General features: G+C 48.3%; 1 protein-coding gene across 1 annotated transcript in view; it reads left to right on the top strand.

The window, feature by feature from the left end:
- Positions 1–22,479, top strand: part of SREBF2 (sterol regulatory element binding transcription factor 2) — a 60,421-nt gene that overhangs the window by 18,654 nt on the left and 19,288 nt on the right. The window contains exons 2-11 of the mRNA XM_058568239.1: positions 6,638–7,072; positions 8,084–8,265; positions 8,958–9,104; positions 10,859–11,080; positions 12,853–12,967; positions 13,179–13,360; positions 14,904–15,096; positions 15,713–15,894; positions 18,109–18,385; positions 21,056–21,225. Of these exons, the coding sequence (XP_058424222.1) occupies positions 6,638–7,072; positions 8,084–8,265; positions 8,958–9,104; positions 10,859–11,080; positions 12,853–12,967; positions 13,179–13,360; positions 14,904–15,096; positions 15,713–15,894; positions 18,109–18,385; positions 21,056–21,225 (2,105 nt within the window). The remainder of the gene's footprint in view (positions 1–6,637; positions 7,073–8,083; positions 8,266–8,957; positions 9,105–10,858; positions 11,081–12,852; positions 12,968–13,178; positions 13,361–14,903; positions 15,097–15,712; positions 15,895–18,108; positions 18,386–21,055; positions 21,226–22,479) is intronic.

The following is a 22,479-nucleotide window of genomic DNA, read 5'->3' as shown; positions in this document are numbered from 1 at the left end:
ACAGCCCCAGCTCCTTAACTGCTCCTCTTGGTGACTTGAATGGAGGTAACTGATATTTTAGGTCCTGAGAAAGCAGTAGTGGTTACAAATAGCAGAATGGTGGAGAAATGAAAAGTTATCTCATTATTGAACCTCAGGTTTGATACTGGTCTCCATTTGATGTTTTTTATTATTTTAAGATTTTTTTAATTATTAGAAAAATCCTAGGAAGGGAGATAGGATCATCAGCTTGAAAGCAGGATACTTGTTGCTCAAGAAGGATACTTGCTGGGAATTAGATTTTGTGTTTACCTCCCTCTCCCCCTCTGGTTGTGGTCTGTCTCATTCCCAGTGGCCTACACACATCACACACCATGCTTGTTTCTATGTTCTTAAGTTTGTTGGGCAGATCTAATGTGGAAGATAAATGAACAAAACTAAACGAGGAAGGTTTCCGTGAATAGCCTTATAATCTTGGAGATGAGAGACTTTTAAAGTGTAACACAAAAACCATGTAATTTCACTACACAATGTTAAGATTTGTGTACAGTTAGTTGTGCTATAATGCAACATATGCATTCCTAAAAATCATGCAAAATCATGCAATAAAAACCACAGGGCTTATGGGGAAAATGGGACTAGGGTCACAACACTCAAAAACTTCAGAGGTGACAAAAAAGATAGAGGAAATAAATAAATAAAAAGACATTAAAGCAAAAAACAAGATAGGAACCTAATAAAACACAGTTTTACAGATGTTAAGTGGCTAAGAAATATATAAATACCACATAGATATGGCACTTTATCTTTTTTTTTTAAATTATTTATTTATTTATTTTTTCCCCCAAAGCCCCAGTAGATAGTCGTATGTCACAGCTGCACATCCTTCTAGTTGCTGCATGTGGGACGCGGCCCCAGCATGGCTGGAGAAGCGGTGCGTCGGTGTGCGCCTGGGCTCTGAACCCCGGGCCGCCAGCAGCGGAGCGCGCGCGCTTAACCCCTAAGCCACGGGGCCGGCCCTATATGGCACTTTATCTTGAAAAAGACCTGAGGTTTGCTTGTGGAAGTGGGCATTGGAAGGTTACAGCTTGTGAGTTATTGTGAAGTGATGGAAGGAGGGCTCCCTGAAGTCAGATGGAAAATTCTGACCCCGATGTGGATGGTTATGGTTCATAACACATGGAGAAACCCGACGAAGCTGGTGGATGTTTGGGGTGTGCGTATGTGCATTTTGTGTATTCCTATGTGGCTCATTTCAGCTGGATATGGTTTTCTGCATTTTCTAGTGTTTCTCTCATGCACAAGTAAACACAAAATTCATATTATGCTCAAATTGTGTCCTAATATATCCAGTGCATTGGAACAAATTTGCATTTTCAAAACAAGACTCAAAAACACACTGTGAATAACATGTACTAGCTAATACTAAGTGCCAGGCACTGAGCTGTCAATTCTGTGGGAATTCTCTTGCAACAACCCCATAAGTTCGGTATAATTGTTAGCCACATTTTGTAGATGAGAAAACTGTGGCTGAGAGAGGTAAAACTTGCCGCAAGTTACAAGGCTAGGACATGGTAGCTCTTAATCACTATGTCATTCTTTTTCCTGAACAAATTAAAAGAAAAATAACAAAATGGGGCACATATTTGCAAATATATTAGAAAGAGCAAATATCCATGATATATGAACATTTTCAAATCATTAAAAAGAGACAACTCCGGTGCCGGCCTGGTGGCGTAGTAGTTAAGTTTGCGTGCTCTGCTTCAGCGGCCCGGGGTTCACAGGTTCAGATCCCGGGCACAGACCTGTGCACTGCTTATCAAGCCATGCTGTGGTGATGTCCCATAGAGAGTAGAGGAAGATGGGCACAGATGTTAGCCCAGGGTCAGTCTTCCTCAGCAAAAAGAGGATTGGCAACGGATGTTAGCTCAGGGCTGATCTTCCTCACACACACAAAAAGAGACAACTCACTAGAAAAATAGACAAAGGTCAAGAGCAGACAGTTTTACAAAGGAAGACATACAAATGGCCGATAAAACTGGGGGAGACACTCAGCCTTATATAGTACTCATTCATGCGAGTCAAACAATTAGATGTCATTTTTTCCCGCTATCTGATGGATAGAAATGGATGTGGGGAAATGCTGGCAGGAGCATAGATTGTTATAATACCTTTCCAAAGCACACATACCTGGCCTTTCACCCAGCCTTCCAACTTCTAGAAATTTATCCTAAGAAAATAATCAGGTAAGTGAGAAAAGATTTTTGTAAGAGTTGTTAATAATGCTAGAAAATTCAAAACACCCATCTATCATCACTAAGTGGTTAAATTCTAGTGCATCAATACAATACAGTACTGTGGGGCTCTCAGAAAGGATCATGTTATATCCATAGTGGTCGACACTGAATACTCCTCATGTTTTGTTAAGCAAAAGAAGTAGGGTACAAAATAGCATCTTCAGTGTGATCCCATTTTTGTAAAACCACTTGCATATGTGTGCATGCTTGGGTGTGCAAGCAAGCCTTGTATGGGAAGAAGTCTGAAAGGACACACATTGAAACATTGACAGTGGATAGCTCAGAGAGGTGGAATTGCTGGATGATTTTGGGTTTTGTTTTTTTCATTTAACTTTTTTCTAAGTTTTTCTACAGTGAATATGTTACTTTTATGATTTTATTTTATTTATTTATTTTTTTGTGAGGAAGATCAGCCCTGAGTTAACATCCATGCCAATCCTCCTCTTTTTGCTGAGGAAGACTGGCCCTGGGCTAACATCCGTGCCCCTCTTCCTCCACTTTTTATGGGACGCTGCCACAGCATGGCCTGACAAGCAGTGTGTCAGTGCGCGCCCAGGATCCGAACTGGCCAACCCCGGGAGGCCATAGCGGAGCCCACGCACTTAACTGCTTGCGTCACCGGGCTGGCCCCCTACTTTTATGATTTTAAAAAAAAGAAAATTATTTTGAAACATTGCCTAACACAAGGTGTATAGTAAATATAAGGTATAAGAATAAATGACCTTGGGGCTGGCCGGGTGGCACAGCGGTTAAGTGCGCGCGCTCCACTTGGGCAGCCTGGGGTTTGCAGGTTCGGATCCCGGGGGCGCACCGACGCATCACTGGTTAAGCCATACTGTGGCGGCGTCCCATATAAAGTAGAGGAAGATGGGCACAGATGTTAGCCCAGGGCCAATCTTCCTCAGCAAAAAGAGGAGGATTGGCATCGGATGTTAGCTCAGGCTAGTCCTCCTCACGCACACAAAAAAGAATAAATGACCTTTGTAAAATAATTCTCCTAGCACCTAACAGGGCTAGGTAACAAATGCCCACTAAAGGAGTATTGACTGACTGACTGACTGACTGCAGTTTGGAGACAATGTTACTCCATTTGGGGCTTCAGATTCTTTATTCCTGGCCAGATTTCAGGTTACCTCATTTTCAGGTCAATGCCTCTAGGCTGAGCTGGGCAAAGTGATTTATGTTACCTCCAGGTAACAAGCTCTGTAAAGCGCATGTGAACTTGGGGTCTCTGGATGAGGCCTCGGATGAGTTGCAATGCACAGGTGACAGCCAGAGCCTCTAATTTTGGTTATGTGATTTTAAAGAAACCAAAACCCAGATACGCTTTCCTGGGCCCGCCTTACTTTATTCAGCAACTTAGCCCTTAGTTTAAGCAGCTAAAAACAGGAATGTGGCTTGGGTGGGGGAGGTAGCCACCAGGAGCACCCCAATGAGGTGAGTTTGGGTTTGCAGGCCTGAAGGTGGCCCGCCCAGCTCCAAAGAGGCCCCTGTCTGGCCCTCATTTCTGGGGGCTACAGCTTGTCATACAGGAACTGGAACTTCATTTTCAAAGCTTCATAAAACCTGTGCCTCCTCCCAGGCCTCCGTTTTCTCCGTTTCCTGGCTCCCTGTGGAAATGAGAGCCTGTATAATCACAGCAGACGAATGATCAGAGCAGAGAACAGCAAGGAGACATGAGGAGGCTCCCTCGAGGCGTGGCTCGGAGTTACAGAGCAAAACTGCGCGTGGGGTGGGCCTCCTGCGCCTCTCCTCCAGGCCTCATTCCAGTTGGCAGGGCCTCCCCTTCTCTGTCGCTACAGACAGGGGGTCCCGGGGAGGCCCTGTGTGCCCTGCTGGAGCAGTGGCTCAAAGAGCCTCTTCCCGTTACTTCTTCCTTCAAATGCTCCGTCTTAATGGGCCGCTCAGCACAGTGCCCATCTGCCTGGCTGCAGATAGCTCCCCTGGAGCTTGTCATATGTGGGTTGAAAGGATTTTTTTTCAATTTAAGCAGTCGTATTCCATCTGCCTGCGCGCTCTTAACCTGCTGTGTGAACTAAGCTTTGTGACCTCTGCAGGTTACTTCACCAGACCAACCCACATCTTCCCCCACAAGCGTTTTGGAGAGCTCTCAACGGGATGAGAGAAGGGGAGCCAAGTGCTCGGGTAGTGGGTGCTCCAGGAGCACCGCTGATAGGGACCTTTACAAGGGCCTGCCCCTCACCAGGCACTTTGCATAAATTATCTTATTAATCCTCACAACAAAGAAGCCAAGTGAATATCTTTAAGGCAGCCTTTTGTGATGAGGAAACTGAGGTGTAGAGAGAAGTGACTTGCCCACCTTCACACAGCTGGTTAGGTGGGCCCCTTGAGACCCGCCTAGTGCCAAAGCCTGTGTCTGTCTTCCAGGCCTCTGGCCTCTTTTGCCTTCTACCCTCCTTAGCTTTCTGTGGATTAAAACAATCAGCCAGGGAGTGACGTTCTTTTGGCTCACAAAGCAAGCCTCTTTGTTGATTCCCCAGAGTCGAGATTTTGTGAGAAAAGCTCAACAAACTATTAGGTTTCTCTTTAATCATTTTCTTAAAGGTTTTTATAATCTTGTGTTGTACTTGGAACGTGTCAGCACTAAATTGTGTTTTGTTTACATTTTTTTCTGAGTTTGAGGACATTTCCTAGTTTAATCATCTACCAGGAATTGGAATTGGTTGGTACAAGTTACAGTATCTGTGGCAATCTGCCCATTTCTCCCTCCCTTACACAACAGGTTGAGTGGGGACAGAGCAGTGTGTCAAGATGTTGGGAAATAATACTACTACGTCGTCATTTGATCTTGTGAGATGCTATTTTGCCAGCAGGTTGAACTGACTGGACACTTATAGTGCTGAACTGCTAAACTCCAATTATCCTGCGTGGAGGTCACGCTAGAAACCCCCAGTAGCTTTCTGCCTGCCTAACGTAAGATTCTTCACAGCCCAGACCACCCCACACACACACACACACATACACGCACATACTATTAGAGACCTGGGTCTTGCTGGTGGAGGTTTGGGGGAATGAATGAGGATGGTGTTTTTTGTTTTTTGGGTTTTTTTGTGACCAAATCAGAGTATCCTGTGGCCTTGAGGGTTTGGAAAGGAGGGTGCCACAGTTCAGGAACAAGCAGTAGCTTCTTGGGAATGTATTGGAGAGGAGAGAGGAGGGAATGTGGACAGTGTAGAGAATTGTAGATCTGAAAACACCTGGGACAAAGCTGAGGACCCCCAGCCCCCAGACTCCTGGTGGGGACCAGCCCTATGAGGAGGAAGGAGTCATGAGAGATGAGTTGTTAGTTGTGGATTAAGTTGGGTTTTGGTAAACCTTTGGGAAGATGAACCAGGGGAAGAGGCCCTGGAAGCAGGCTTGAGGCCCTTTGGGCTGGGAATTTAGCAGTCCCAGGTACTTAGAGCATAATCTGGAACGGGAGCATGGTCTCTAGGTGGACACATCCCCTTGGCCCCACAGAATGCTACCCGAGAGAAGGGACACAGCCAGCGGAGGGCCAGAGTGGGCCCTCTAAAACATGGAGTCCAGGGCCCGGGCTGCTCTGCCCTGACCTTCTGGCAGTGGATGCCCTGTGGTGCAGTAGAAGAACACGAAGCTGGGAGGTAGAGAACTGGTTCTAATCCTGGCTGTGCCCTGATGAGCTGTGTGACCTTGGCCACGTTATTTCCCTGTTCTGGACTTCATATATGATCTTTCCATCCATTCCACCTTTAAAGATCCATGAGTCAGAGGCCATAGCTTCATCATCCTTGAGTGTTCCTGAGGGTACCAACAGTGCCCAGGGCTATGCCCATCTTGGAGAGAAGGCCCAGAGCCTGCCTGTGGTGAGGAGGGAAGGCTGCCTGGGGTGAGGGAGAGTTAGGGTCTGGTACAGCTTTGCAGCCAGATCCACATGACTCCTGCTGTGCCTTGGGGAGCAGTGCTGAGACTGGAGGTGGCCTCTGAACTCCAAAGCCTTAGGACAGTGACTACCCACTTTCTGCCCCAGTGTCCCCAACTGTAACATGAGACCAGCAGTACCCTCCAAAAGCAACACTCACCTAGCACAGAGGTAGCTCCTGTTGGGCCTGATGCAAACAATCAGGAAAGTGGGTAGAAAGGGCCTGGAGGTGGGGTGAGGAGAGAAAAGAACATGAATGGATGAAATCCTGTCCTGCCATGTCTTGATTGGACATCTTGGTCCAGGTGATTCCGCATAGAGAGGTGAGGGTTTCTTAACCCATTTGTGATATGGTCTTGGGAAAGCCATTGGATTTTCTTGCCTCAGTTTCTTAAGCAAATTTGAAAGTTAATATATATTTTGGATGGCAATAAAATGACTCCTTTTCATTTGTTCACAGAGATGCTGCAGTTTGTCAGCAATCAAGTGGGAGAATTCCCGGACTTGTTCTCAGAGCAGCTTTGCAGCTCCTTCCCAGGCAGTGGTGGTAGTGGCAACAACAGCAGCAACAATGGCGGGGGCAGCAGTGGCAGCGGTGGCGGAGCCGGGGACCCCCCGATGCAGCGGTCCTTCAGCCAGGTCCCATTACCTTCCTTCTCTCCCTCGGCTGCCTCCCCCCAGGCTCCAGCCCTGCAGGTCAAGGTTCCCCCCACCACGGTTCCCACTCCGCCGAGGGCAACTCCCATTCTTCAGCCCCGTCCCCAGCCCCAGCCCCAGCCTCAAGCTCAGCTGCAGCCGCAGACGGTAATGATCACCCCGACATTCAGCACCACTCCCCAGACGAGGATTATCCAGCAGCCTTTGATATACCAGAATGCAGCTACCAGCTTTCAAGGTGATTGAGAAGTCAGATATGATAGTACGTGATTGGTTCAAAAGTTTATGTGCCAGTTTGCAGACATTTCTAAGGTAGACTGTAAATAGTTCTGTCCTCTTTGGGAATGACAGAATCTATCAATTTGGTCCTGTCTGAATGAGTTTTTGGTAATTAGCAGTAAGACCAGTGATGCAAGAACAGTTCACGTTCCTTCTCTTCAAATACCTTAATACCTATTATGCTGCTTCGAGGATACTTGGTCAAAGAATCCAGCAAGCATAGTAGACGCAGGGCTTTCCTGGTAACTAGAGCTGGAGGCTTGAATACAATTAGTCTTGACACTTAGCCTGGGCACCTGTAGGTTGAGAACCATTCATCCAGCAAACATCTCTCAAGCATCCACTATGGAGAAGAACACGACTTTTAACATAGGTGCTACATCTCTGAATAGCAGGCCTCAGTTGGCCCTCAGTGTGTGTTGAGTGAACGAGCGACTTTCTGGATTGTGCTGCATCCCAAAGCCTTTTCATCAGATTTCCCTCTGAATCCGTGGGGAACCCTGGGTGGGATTAGTATTGCTTTGAATTTCAAAGCATCTGACAGTTCTTCAGTGGGCTTGGAGGATTTAGGGGCTAGGGAGAGGCATCAAGGCAAAAAGCTGAGACAGTCATCCCAAAGTACACTTTCCATCCATTTCATGGGAGAAAATGAAGCCCCAGGGAGTTGTTGGTTCTTAACATCTGTCACCTCCCTTGCTGGCGGTAGTCATTTGCTGGTTAGCTTCCCTTACCTCCACCCCAGCACCCAGAGAAATAAAAGAATTTGTACTCATTCCCTCAGAAATTGATGCAGCCCCGATGGGATGTTCTCGTTATCTAGACCGGCTTGTAAATGGCTGTGCACATCTCCTCAGCAGCAGGTGGGGAGTGGGGATCCTTATGAGGCACTCTGTCCTCAGTTGTTGCTGCAGCTGCAGTAACACAGAACTCATTCTTCATCCATGTGACTTTTTTCTCCTCTTCTCCCAAGTCCTTCAGCCTCAAGTCCAAAGCCTAGTGACGTCCTCCCAGGTGCAGCCAGTCACAATCCAGCAGCAGGTGCAAACGGTGCAGGCCCAGCGGGTGCTGACGCAGACAGCCAATGGCACGCTGCAGACCCTCGCCCCGGCCACGGTGCAGACAGTTGCTGCGCCCCAGGTGCAGCAGGTCCCGGTAGGTGGCTGGCAGGGGTTCAGGAGGCACTGGTTGGGGCTGTCGCCTGGTCCTTGGTTGAAGATACTAGGGCGGGCAGGGGTGCCTGGGCCCAGAGAGGCACCACTGAGCTGGTGTAAAGGCCTGGCTGAGGTCATGTTTGTAGATGTACACGAGCTCTCACAGAGACCCAGTAAATGCAGGGTATTAACTCATTTACACGTATAGTGGGTATAAAACTGGAAAGAAATTTGTCAGAATGTTTTTACGTCATGTGTCATAGTGGACTGTATTTTCTTACTAACAAAGTAATTTATCTTTAAAAAAAAAATCCAAGTTTATCATTTTTGCTTCTCAGCCATGTTCCTGACTTTCCTGAATCTGTCCAAAATCAGACCTCTCTTCCCTCCCCCATCCACCCCAAGCTGTGCCTGCTCTGCTAGACCACTGGCCCTGCTCTCCTTGAAGGCTTTCATCCTTAAAACCAGAACCTTCTTTAGCTATAGTCACTGTCTCCCCCTCAACCCAGTAGTCAAGCTGTACAAATAGCCAGCATTTGAAATGGCTTCTATGAGATTTTTTATTTTTTGATTCTCAGTTTCATGAAAATTTTATTTTCTCTTTCTCTCTTGGAGGGTCAATACTGAAAGAAGCTAATGCAAAATAGAAAAATAATGCTACCTCCCTTTTCCTTTCCTTCCTTCTCCATCCAGGTCCTGGTACAGCCTCAGATCATCAAGACTGATTCCCTCGTTTTGACCACGCTAAAGACAGATGGCAGCCCTGTCATGGCGGCAGTCCAGAACCCGGCTCTCACTGCCCTCACCACCCCCATCCAGACAGCTGCCCTTCAAGTACCAGTAAGAGCCGCCTTCCCCCCTGCCCTCCTCCCTCTGCCCTCCTCCTGCTTTCTTGGAGGTGTTAGGCCTCTACACATTGAGTAGGTGCGAAGCTCTATGGAATGTGTCAGTCAAATTACAAATGTTACCCCCTTTCGGTTTTTTTTTTCCCCTTTGAGAAGTATCACTCACGCATGTTATTTGGGAGTATGAGGGTCTATGAGGGAGAGAGGAACAGCAAAGGACCCCAGTTCCTGGGAAGTTGTTCCACACAGGACCATCCACCTCTTAGGTCCTGCTGATGGAGGTTTGGCTTCTGAGGAGCCTAGGCCCACCAGGCGGGGAGGGGGCTCCAAGGTAAGGGACATGGAAGGCACCCATCCTTTAGTTGTAGGGTCTCAGCCACTTTCAACATCTTGTGGAAGAGAGTCTGACAGAGTAAAAGGATAATCAAACTTCGAAAGTAAGCTTTATTCATAAAAGCCAAGAACTGGAAACAACCCGAATGTTCTTCCAAAAAGAACTTTGATACGTACAACTATACGGCTGAACTTCAAAAATAGTATGTTGAGCAGAAGATGCCTATCACACAAGAGTTCATGCTAAAGATTCCATTTATATGAAGTTCAAGAAGGGGCAAAACTAAGCTCTAGTGGTAGAAGTCAGAGCAGTGATTACAAATGGGGGGACTATGGCACTGTGGGGACTAGGCATGGGGAAGTTTCTAAGGGCATAGAAATGGTCTGAGTCTGGGTTATCTTGGTTACACACATTATATACATACGTAAAAATTCATCAAGCTGTACACTTAAAATGTGTTTTTGGGGGGCGGGGGCCGGCCTGGTGGCGCAAGCAGTTAAGTGCACGCACTCCGCTGCGGCAGCCCGGGGTTCTCTGGTTCGGATCCCGGGCTCACACCGATGCACTGCTTGTCAGGCCATGCTGTGGCGGCATCCCATATAAAGTAGAGGAAGATGGGCATGGATGTTAGCCCAGGGCCAGTCTTGCTCAGCAAAAAAAAAAAAAAAAAAGAGGAGGATTGGCAGATGTTAGCTCAGGGCCGATCTTCCTCACAAAAAAAAAATGTGTTTTTTATTATGTGTGAATTATTTCTTGATGACTAGTGAAGTTGAGCAGCTTTTTGTTTGTTGACCATTTGCCTGTTGAGGCCATTTATTGAAGAAAATAAAATTAGTAAAAATGGAAACAAAGAGAAGGAAAAGCAGAGTTGAGGGGAAAAAAGGGGTAGCCTTTATGGTTGGCCTATTTATTTAATAAAATGACACTCTGATTGAGTGTCAGCTCTGCCCTTGAGTTTTTTGATGGCCAAATTCTATAAGGAAATGCAGTAAGTTACTTCACTGTTATGTGAGAAGAAATAATGTGTCATATACCAGGAGAAAGTTTTCCTCAGGGCCAATGGGCTGTGGTGCGCTGTATGCGAGCTCAAAGGTCGTTAAAGATTTGACAGCAAAGCAGAAGTCCTCTGACTTGTTTCTGGCACTCCTACGTCAAAGGTTAAGATATATTTATCCACATTAATCTTATTGTGGTGTGATTTATCAACAGTGATTCTGAAAGGGGCGTGGTAACTGAGGTACTGTGGCTCCTAAGTCTTCTTGACTTAATTAACCCGAGAAAGGTGTCCGAGAAGGGACCACACAGAGCACTGACAGGTGACGCCACGTGGCCAAGGCCAGCAGGTTCCTGTTGTGAGGTTGCTTTACTCAGACTAACCAAGGGGTCATTCTGCCCTGTGTCTGTGCCTGTTCTAGACCCTGGTGGGCAGCAGTGGAACCATTCTGACCACAATGCCTGTGATGATGGGGCAAGAGAAAGTGCCCATTAAGCAGGTCCCCGGGGGAGTCAAGCAGCTCGAGCCCCCCAAAGAAGGAGAAAGGCGGACGACACACAACATCATTGAGAAGCGGTATCGCTCCTCCATCAATGACAAAATCATTGAGTTGAAGGACCTGGTCATGGGGACAGATGCCAAGGTAGGTGCCAAGCAAAATGGTGTTTCATGCCCCACCATCTCCCCTTTACCTGTCTTTGCTGTGGGAATTTAGGGAAGTCCCAGGCCCAAGCTGAATGAAGGCAGGAAGAGTTAGAAGTGCTTTCTTATTAAAGCATCTTGGTGTTTTTCAAGATCATAAAATATTGGGCCGGCCCGGTGGCTTAGCGGTTAAGTGCACGCGCTCCACTATTGGCGGCCCGGGTTCAGATCCCGGGCGCACACCAACGCACCGCTTCTCCGGCCATGCTGAGGCTGCGTCCCACATACAGCAACTAGAAGGATGTGCAACTATGACATATAACTATCTACTGGGGCTTTGGGGGTTAAAAAAAAAAGGAGGAGGATTGGCAATAGATGTTAGCTCAGAGCCGGTCTTCCTCAGCAAAAAGAGGAGGATTAGCATGGATGTTAGCTCAGGGCTGATCTTCCTCACAAAAAAAAATATGTATATATTAACTAGGGGCCAGCCTGGTGGCGTCGTGGTTAAGTTCCTGTGCTCTACTTTGGTGGCCCCGGGGTTTGCGGGTTCGGATCCTGAGTGCAGACCTACGCACCACTCATCAAGCCATGCTGTGGCAGCGTCCCATAATCAAAGCAGAGGAAGATGGGCACGGATATTAGCTGAGGGCTAATCTTCCTCAGCAAAAAGGAAGATTGGCAACAGATGTTAGTTCAGGGCCAGTCTTCCTCACACACAAAAAATATTAACTAACATAAAGGGACTGGTGGGAGTTGGTAAGGCAGTGCCCTGCCTGGACCTTGGACTCTGCTCTGCAGAGATCATGGACCCCAGCGTCATAGGCAGAGAGATGCCTGTTGCTCGCTGGGGCCACGTACACGATTGTGTGTGCTTTGGAGTCAGCTGATGGCGTTCTTGGCATATATTTAATTGTGTTCAGGGGCGGCTAGCAATATTTTCACCTTTTAGGGAAGAGACAAAATGCAGATTGGGTCTTTGACCAACAGCGAATAGAGGAATTTGATTTTTCATGTATTTCTGGTGTTTCTATAAGTGTGTCTTCTGGCACATAGGAGATTTTACCTATTATCTGTTTATCTTCACCTTTATTTTGAAAGAAAATTTCATTTTCCTTGTAGCCTACAAATCTGAGAAGTTACTAGTATACCTTTACTAAAGATAACCATCCAGCAATGCTCTGGATTTTGTTTGTCTTTTGTTTTTCTTAAAGTTTGTTTTGGGGGCTGCCTGGTGGTGTAAGCGGTTAAGTGCACGCGCTCCGCTTCGTCGGCCTGGGGTTTGCAGGTTCGGATCCCAGGCGCGCACCGACGCACCGCTTGTCAGGCCATGCTGTGGCGGCGTCCCATATAAAGTGGAGGAAGATGGGCATGGATGTTAGCTCAGGGCTGATCTTTCTCACAAAAAAAAAAAAGTTTGCTTTGATGCTAGGATTATTATAGGAAGTAGAAGTAATAGTTAATATTTATTTAGTATCACTATGTACTGGCCCAGGGGCTAAGGTCTTTACACATGTTAACTCATTTAGCCCTCACTGCAAGCCTGTGATCCGTAGACTATCATTATCCCCACTTCACAGAGGAGGAAAGTGAGGTTCAGAGAGATCAAGTAGCTTGTCCTGGATAGCACAGCTCATTAGTGGGAGAGCCAGCATCTGAACCCAGCACCTCCCAGTCCAGAGCCACGCTTTCACCCCACGGGCTCTGGGCCTCTGCTCTCTTCTCTGTGCAGCCTGCACTGATGCCACTGTGTTTTTCACCCATCTACCTTCCCAGATGCACAAGTCTGGCGTTCTGAGGAAGGCCATTGACTACATCAAATACTTGCAACAAGTCAATCATAAACTGCGCCAGGAGAACATGGTGCTAAAGCTGGCAAATCAGAAAAACAGTGAGTGTACCTGTTGAGAAAAGGGTCGTCAGACCTTCCGGTTTTGGGGGAAGTCTGGCTGGGTACTGAGAGGGCACTGATGTATACGAAGTGCCTTCAAGGGTAAAGCAGGAGCAGGGGCCATGCACCCCCCTCCCAGCCCAGCCCAGCCCGGGCCCGGGGAGGGGCTCTGTGAAAACAGGCTGTTTGCTAGGTGGGGTTTTCTTTGCAGAGTTCCTGAAGGGCATCGACCTAGGCAGCCTGGTAGACAATGACGTGGACCTGAAGATCGATGACTTTAATCAGAATGTCCTTCTGATGTCCCCTCCGGCCTCTGACTCGGGGTCCCAGGCTGGCTTCTCTCCCTACTCCATCGACTCTGAGCCAGGAAGCCCTCTGTTGGATGATGCAAAGGTATGAGGTTTCAAAAGCTCCCGACCCCTAGAATCTCTCCCATCTCCCCTAAGTTAATAGTGGGGAGGCCGCAGACAGGGCCAGGCCAGGTGTTCAGAGGGCCTGTTCAGAAGAACAGGAATTCTGTGAAATTAGCCAGGTCTTTGAGAATAAACAAGGAGAATACAGCCCCTACTTTCTGCCCCCAGAGTCAGTTTAACTGGATAAATGTAGTCTGGTTTAACTGGTCCTTGCTGAAAGAGCCCATCAGAGAGGAATAAGGGCCATATCCTGAACAAGAACACAGCAGCCGTCCTCTGGGTGCTGGGAGTTGCTGTAGGCGCCTCATTACTTCCCTCCGCCTGTAATGGGCCTGGTAAGACCATTTGGTGAGGTTGATCGGTGTGTTTAGGACGAGGCTGCCTCTGGGTCCTCTTCCAGAAATGGTTACAGTTTGCAATCTAACAAATAACATTCCAACCAAGGGCCTTTAATGGTGGAAGAAAGCCCCTGGCAATTGTTGTTTAATGGAATTAGTTAAAAGAGGCTCCAGCCTAATGATCTTTCTGGGAATCTGTGGAGACCACTGGGTTCTGCACTGTATGTTGACATTGGCCATTTCTGACTGCAAAAGCACAAAGTTCCTTCTAGCAGATGTTTCTGACCAAGCTGTTTATTGTATCATGTACTTAATTTTACTAAGGAAGCTCTATTTTTGAAATATTTTATTAACGTGATTCTGTTTGGTAACAAAAGGCCATATGACATTAACATTGTATTAGGTACGTGTCTGAATCATCAGAAGTTTTCAAATGGTTTTAAAATCTTGAAAAGGAGTGGTGTGGCATGTACACACTGGGACTCAGGGGAGATCCGGCTCCAGCCTCCCTCGCTCCCTCTCTAGGCTTTCCAGGCGGGCGGCCTCTGCTTCAAGTTCTCCCTCTGTGAAATGGGGGAGGAAAAAAAGCAGTGTTACGATTTTAGAACAGGCAGACTCCTTTAGGTAGATCCACACTGAAGATGGTCTTTAACCAGCTCTATTGAGGTATAATGTATATGTGATAGAATACTCCTATTTTACAGTATCATACAGTCATGTCGTACAGTACGTACAGTACGATGAGTTTTAACAAATGTATACACTTATGTAACCGTCACCCACAAAGCTACTTTGTACACCTTTGCAGGAAGTTCACACACCCCTCTCCAGCCTCAGACAACTTCTGATCTGCTTTCTGTCACTTTAGATTAGTTTTGCCTGTTGTAGAATTACATAGAAACAGAATTGTGTGGTGTGTTTCTTTTGTGATAGAGCTCTGTTTTCAAAGCAGAGCTCATCCACCTTTGCTCCTGGGACGTGTTCCTTTCCCAGGCGGCAATAGAGTTAGTGCACCAGTGTTTGAGTAGCGGTTGGAGAGGTGGACTTAGTTCCCTCCTGGCTTCATTTCCGTCTGACTTAATGATCTTGAATTTAAATCTCACAATCTGTTTCCCAATATATATGAGTAAAATGCTGTAAAAACCCATGCAGTATTCATTCCAATCTCGCGGCCCTGTTTTGAAGGTCAAAGATGAGCCGGACTCTCCTCCCGTAGCCTTGGGCATGGTGGACCGCTCTCGAATTCTGCTGTGTGTCCTCACCTTCCTGTGCCTCTCCTTTAACCCCCTGACTGCCCTGCTGCAATGGGGAGGGGCCCACGACTCTGACCAGCACCCATACTCAGGCTCTGGCCGTAGCATACTGTCACTTGAGTCAGGTATGTGGAGGGGCCCTCATGCCACCTGGGCGTGGGTGGACTGCTGTGGCAAGAGAAGGGACCTGTGTGCAAATCGCTCGGCTTGTCCACCACATCCCAAACGGCTTTTGTAGTGGGCTCCCACCTGCTGGCATCTGACAGGGACTGGCATAAGTTGCATTTTGGAAGTAACAGGGCAAACCCACGTTCAGTCAAAAAAGACAAAACAATCAGGAACCCGCACTGCTGTAATTATGGGGGTGGGGCGGGGGAATGGGAGGTGTACCCATTTGAAGGAGGATGTGGTGTTTTTTGCCTGAGTCAGGAAACCAATGGCCTAACCCTCCTTGGCTAACAAAGATTTTTTTGGCACTCGGCTCCATAGTGACAAGGGCTGCAGGTTCCTATTTAGGCTATAGTATTGTTCCAGATTTGCCTGTACGGTGGATTATTCCTGTCCTAAGCACTTAGACATTGTTACTAAATGAAGCAATCTTGTTATCTGCCCTTTCTTCTGATAATGAGGTAGAAGGCTCTTTCCTGACACAATCCTGGGGTCAGTCAGGTACCCTGCAATCTCCCAGGGCTGCTCCAGGAGGCCCTTCTTCACAGGCTCAGCTGAGATGCTGCTCTTTAGGTTCTGGGGGCTGGTTTGACTGGATGATGCCAACACTCCTCTTATGGCTGGTAAATGGTGTGATTGTCCTGAGCGTCTTTGTGAAGCTGCTGGTCCACGGGGAGCCAGTGATCCAGCCGCATTCGCGCTCCTCAGTCACCTTCTGGAGGCACCGGAAGCAGGCAGACCTGGACCTTGCCAGGGTAAGTTCTGCTGTCTGCCTTTCCCTTTCCTCCCCCAGGCTCAGCCAATAACTCAGCAACTTATATTGAATACCCCAGTGTATAGTCCTGTGGTAGGTGCTTATGGGGGCGAGAGGAGGAAGGGACCCTGCCCCTAACAGTCACAGGGCAGCAGAGCAGAGGGCACCTATGTGTAAATAATTCCATGGACACGAGATGACCTGTAGTCTGTAGTATGACAGAGGAAGAATAAAGTGCTGTAGGAGTTTGGGGCAGAAGAGCCGAGTTCTAGCTGAGGGCATCTGGGGCTTGAGCAGAGCAGTCAAGGGCAGGAAGGACCTTCCAGGTGGAGAAGAAGGCATGAATAGACGGGATATTTGGGGACCAGCAAGTGGATGGATATGTCTGGACTGTACGATATGCCAGGGAAAGGTGAGGGCTAAGGCTGGCAGCGTAGCTAGGGCCCAAATTGGAGATGTCTTTGACTAGTGACTGATTTGGGGCTTTTTTCCCAATTCTCTGGAGAACCAGGAAGGTTTTTGAGCAGGAAAATTAGCTGAAAGTTTTCTTTTGAAGTCAACAAAGGAGAGGTTATGGGAACGATTCTGAGGCAACTCACAACATGGAAGAGTTAAACATCCACGTTTCAGTAGGAACAAGAACCAGAACACTCCTCAGCAGCAGTAAATCATGGGCCTGCTCACCCCTCCTGCAAGCTGCAGTGCCCACAAGAGAAAATCTGATTGACCAGCCTGGATTGGTCAGTCATGCCGGGGACTGTGGTTACTGGAATATAGATGTGGTTGTTGGGGGCCTACCCCGTGAAGCGGGACTATTCCCAGACAAAAGTATCCCAAGATGTATAATGTAAATCCTGGAGGCAGGTTCAGGTCTATTTTTTGATTGTTGCTCTGGCAGCTGTGTGAAGGATGAGTTGGAGGAGGGAGACATGAAATGCACAGAAGCAAGTTAGGGGGCTCTTAGAATAGGCCAGGTGAGAGATGGCAAGGACCTGGAATTGAAAGGAAAGGCATGAATTCAGGAAATATTTGAAATGTAAAATGGAAGGAAAGTGACAGTGACGTTGACTCAAAGATGGGGGAGGCTAGAAGATGTGGTGGCCTCTGTCCAAGCCATGTTGCTTGGAAGTGCTGTGAGAGGGTCCTGCACAGTCGGAAGTAACCAGAGGCAGGCCATGGGGGCTGAGACGGATCAGGACCAGAGTGTGTTGGACACTGTGCATCTGCTGGGAGAGTTGGATTGGTGAGTTGGAAGAAGCAAGAGCAAAGCCTGAGCCTTGGGAACAGCCAAGCTTCATGGGAAAGTCAGGGAAGAGGAGCTAGGGGACACAGAGAAAGGCCCACCTCCTCTGGAATCTGTAAATACAAGTGCTTCTCCTGGCTGGAAAAACACCACCACCACCTTAGAGATTGTCACTCTCAGAGCATTGTCATCCACTTTCCCCTTGTAATGATCCGCTTTCCTGTAATGATGCAGGAAGGAAAGTACAGGTACCATACCCACTGCGTGACGGAGAGGAGCGTTTACTTCCGTTATCCAAGACTGTGTAGCCTGAGTCTTCTAGCCCCCTTAATGAGAGAAACAGAGAAAGAGGTCTTCAGTACAGGGCATAGACTCTCTATTAGACCCCCTCAGGTTGGCAAAAAGTAGTTCATCCAGATCCTAGGGTAATTTAGCTGTGTGTATTTGCCTAAAACTGGTTCTGAAACTTGAGCGGGCGTCGCAGTCACCTGGAGGCCCCAATCCCAGAGGTTCTGATTCAGTAGGTGGGGGAGCGGGGAGCAGGCTCCAATCATTTGCATTTCTAACAAGATCCCAGGGGCTGATGCTGCTGGTCTCCAGGAACCACACTTTGAGAACCTAAAAGCCTAAAAGATCACATAGTTCATCTAAATCCATGTTATCATCTTATGTATAAAAGCTACTGTGGGAAACTCTGAATAGTATTTGCTCAAAGATAGAACACAGTACAATCCCAATTTAGTAAAAGGGCCGGAAGGAAATATATCAAAATGTCAGCAGTCATTCTTTCTGGAGGATAAGATTGCAGGTGATTTCTCTCTACTTTTTTGTAGCTTTCTGAATTTTCCTAGATTTTCTTCAGTGAGCATCTAACAATCTGGGGCATGAAGAAAGAGTAAAAGTTTTTATTAATGCAAAACAAAAGGGCCACAGCAAGGCCAGTGAGCATCACACCTTCTTGCTACTTTCTAGGGGGATTTTGCGGCTGCCGCCGCCAACCTACAAACCTGCCTGTCAGTGTTGGGCCGTGCACTGCCCACCTCCCGCCTGGACCTGGCCTGCAGCCTCTCCTGGAATGTGATCCGCTACAGCCTGCAGAAGCTGCGCCTGGTGCGCTGGCTGCTCAAGAAGGTCTTCCAGCACCGGCGGGCCACCCCGGCCACCGCAGCAGGCTTCGAGGATGAAGCCAAGACCAGCGCCCGGGATGCAGCCCTGGCCTATCACAGGCTGCACCAGCTGCACATCACAGGTGAGGGGTGGCCCCCACTGCCTGGCTTGCCTCAAGGGGCCCTGTGTCAGCTCTCTACCCGGGCTGGGTTTGCCAGTTTCTGCCCTGGTTGAAGCCCCTTGAACATTGCTTTTAGAATGGTTAGACAAACCTTCCACCTGCATCCATAGCTGTAAAGATGGCTCGTTACTTTAGTTCATCAATTAAGATGCATGTGTTTTCATAGGAATATCTCTACACTTGGGCTGTGTTACTCTACACAATGGCATATCATGGTTGAGTTGGCAGTGTTTTTTCCTTAATGGTACTTAAATTAATGGTGAAACAAAATTGATGGCATCTTAGGTTCAATGAAATATGATCATTTATTTCTTTCAACAAATTCCTGCTCTAATAGAGAAGCAGACAGGTCAGCAAGTGAATTAAAGTCCAGTGTGGTAGAGGTAGCAGAAGGATTAGGCTTCAGTTGGGAGAGAGGGGTACTTGTCAGGGAGGGTTTCAGGAAAGGCTTTCTGGAAAGTCTTGGCTTTGCATGGAAGGATGCATCAAGTTCACCAGCTCTGCAGAAGGGGACGTGCCTTCCAGACAGAGGGATGTTCCCAAGGAGGAGCCCCACCTGGGCTGGCTCCTGAGAAGAGTGCTTCAGTAGTCCTGGAGTGAGTTGTGCAAGGGGAGGGTGATGGAAGGAGGGCAGTGAAAGGCATTCAGAAAATGATGACATCGTCAGATTTGTGCTTCTGGAGTTTAGAAGGTTCACTCTAATGGCAGGTAGAGAATGGACTGAGAGGATTCAGGCCAGCATCGGGAGGCCCAATAGGAGCTAATGCAGGTGGAGAGGAGAGATGACACGAGGACGGACAGAGAGAAAATGGAAGGTGGGATTGACAGGACTCGAGAATCACTGGATATGGAGGGTGAGGAGAGGACCAGCTGCGGTGGTTCCTAGGTTTCTTGCTTGGGAGTTTGAGTGAACAGTGTTGCCACCAAGAAAGGTGAGGGAAACAAGAGGAAGAGGAATTTTCCAGGGCGAAGAGGAGGAGTTCCCTTTGGGACACTTGCCTGTGAGACATCGAGGGGAAATATTCAGTGGGCAGGTGGACATGCTGGATCCGCAGTCCAAGAAAGGGAGCTGGGTCTTTGGCCTACGGGTGAAAACCTTGGGAGCTGATGAGGGTGCTGGTGGTGAAAGTGGACCCTTGAGGGCATCTGGAAGTATGCCTACATGTGAAGGGCAGGCCAAGGACAGGGAGTTGGGGGGAGCCTGCCCGAGAGAGGGCAGGAGAAGCCGAGAGGCTTGGTGTGGGAGGAGCAAAGTCAGGGAGGGTTCGAGAAGGGAGGTTGCTGCTGCAATGACTGATCAGATGAGGGCCAAAAAGCGACAGTGGGCAGTGGTAACAGGAAGGTGGTGAGGGAGCTTCCAGCCCCAGGGGTGGAGGAGTGAATGGGAGACGAGACAGTGGGGCCAGCTGTATGGGTTTAGCACCTGAGATCATGGTAGAGTCTAGCAGAGGGTCCCTATCTGCAGATCTTCCCCACTTTTCTCTTCTCTGCCCCTCAGTATGCCCTTGGGGGATGGAGCTCATTCTACCCTAGGTCTCCGATGAGGAAGCTGCGTCCTCCTAATTGTTCAGTTCTGGAGAATTCCAGCTGGGACAGTGTATGTCAGTCATTCCGTGAGCACTCTGTGGGCCAGGCCCTGTGCAAGGCACTGAGGGGACAGAGGTGACTGAAGCATGGCTCCCACACTGCCCTCTACCCTCCCTCCCCCAAAGGAGAAAGTTCAGTGGTGCCTCCTGGGGGAGACTGACACCTGTCATCTGTACAGAGTGAAGTACAGAGGCTGAGGTCTCCTTACTCTAATAAAAAGACCAGGGGGGGCAGGGTGCCCCAGTGGGAAGCATGCAGGGCTGGGTGAGGTTGAGACGCCTGGCTTGGCCACCACCTGGACCTTTGACATGGGGCGACCCTTGAGGCTCAGCCTCTCCCTCAGCAAAGTGAGGAGACCGCTTGCCCCGGCTACCTCCCGGCCCTGTAGTGAGGACCAAAGCAAGTGACAATGTGAAAGCCTCAGAGCCTTGATGGGCCCTCGTGCCTGTGCAAGGGCACTTTGGCCCCTGACTTCAGGGTCACCCCAGATGAGCTGTGCAGCCCTCGTGCAGGAAGGTGTAGTAAGCCTTTCATGGCTGTCCACCTACTAACCCAAGATGTGTCTGCCGTCATTGCTCAGTTTTGTGTTACCTCCCCCCTCGAAAGGGTGTGTGCTTATATATCGTGGGGTCTGTTTAAATGAAAACGAAGTCAAATCAAGTTATTTTTAAATTTTTCATTACCTCTCTTGCAACGTTTGGAGACTCAGGACTGTATCAGCAGAACGTGGCTGTGCTGTTGACACTGTTTTGGAAAATGTTGCAGTGCAGGCCTCTGAGTTCCGTACAATGACCTGCAATCATAACCACTCCTGTTTTTACAGAGCTGTGTGTCCTGATGTGCATTTTCTCTTGTCCTCAACAACCTGGGAGGTAGAAAGAACTACTAAGTTGCAGGGCCTGGCATCCTATCCAGGGCTGTCTGATCAGAGTTCACGTCCTTTCTCCTTTGATTCTGCTGTTGCTCTGATTGTGCTAGAGGAAGCAGGAAAAAGCTGAGTTTGGGGCATCTGTCAACATTAGTGTCTTTTTCTGCCCTCCATAGGGAAGATTCCTGCGGGATCTGCCTGTTCAGATGTACACGTGGCTTTGTGCGCTGTGAACCTGGCTGAATGCGCAGAGGAAAAAATCCCGCCAAGCATGCTGGTTGAGATCCATCTGACTGCTGCCATGGGGCTCAAGACCCGATGTGGAGGCAAGCTGGGCTTCCTGGCGGTGAGTTCCCTTCTGCGAACCTTCTCTGAGTGCCTTCGCCAGCCAGGAGCTAAGATGCAAATATAGGTGCGGGCCCTGCCCTCCAGTGCTAATCACCTAGAGGGGTAGACATTTATTCAATGAGTCATTCTACAGATACTTCCAGCAGTGAACAAAACAGACCAGAATTCTCCCCCGTGGCCCTTACCAGCATAGGCTGGACATTTTGGTGCCCTGAGGTAAGAAGTTTGATTCGTTGATATAGAGTGACCCATATTCGGGGTTAATACGTGACTTTTCTGCTCTTCAAGTGGTCATAAAAATTCTTGGAATTTTCTGGTTGTGTTTCCTGGTTCTTTTATTCACTCAAAAGATATTTATTGGGTTGTGTCGATCACAGCACTATGGATCAAGAAATGGAAAACAGTGCATGTCTGCAAGGAGCTCAGGTCAAACCTGATGAGGGGAATTGTGGTTAACAGTCTCCTCCAAGGTGCCTGGTATGGAGCCAACCTTGGGAATTCGCAATTGGATAATTCACAGTCCTGTTATCAACTAGTTCACAGCATCTGCTGACTCGGGCTTTCTCTTGCTCCAGCAGAAACAGGCATATTTTATTCAGTGCCCACTTTGGGTGGGATGCTGAGTACATCAGCTGTGTTCAGAACAGAGTGATCACGTCTCCGTTTGTTTCCGTATCTCAGTAACAGCACTGAGGAGCTGACAATGATCAGGAACGTGCCTTATGGTCACACTGACGTTTCTTGAAGTGTATCACAGTAGTCTAGGTGACAGAGGGCGTGGGAAAGCCCAGTGTACTTTCCATGTTTCGACCCTGTTTCCGTGACCCTAGATAAGATGTTCATTCAGCAAACATTACTGAGTCCCTGCTCTGGGCCAGGCACTTCCTGGAGTGGAAATACAGCTATGAGCAGGACATGTGCCCTGTCCTCAGGGAGCATACAGTCTGGTAGGGCATCCAGACAATGACCAGGCCTTCAGGACAGCGGGATAAGTGCAAGGGTGGGGCTGATCCGGCTGCCTGGAGGGCACCCTGGACTCTGACTCCAGCTTAGGGGAAGTCAGGGGGGCTTTCTGGGCAAAGGGAATGTAGGCTGAGAGCAGTAGGCGTTGGCCAGGCTGCCCCCCTCTTCCATTTATTTGTCCTAGTGCTCTGGGCTTATGTCATCACACTTGTAACTTCTCTGCCCGCCGAAAGTATTTTGAAGACGTTAATTTTATCAAAATACAACATACATACAGAAAAATGCACAC

Source organism: Diceros bicornis, chromosome 25 (genome assembly GCF_020826845.1).
Source record: "Diceros bicornis minor isolate mBicDic1 chromosome 25, mDicBic1.mat.cur, whole genome shotgun sequence".
Lineage (NCBI taxonomy): Eukaryota > Metazoa > Chordata > Mammalia > Perissodactyla > Rhinocerotidae > Diceros > Diceros bicornis.
This window is presented reverse-complemented; position numbering and strand designations above follow the sequence as displayed.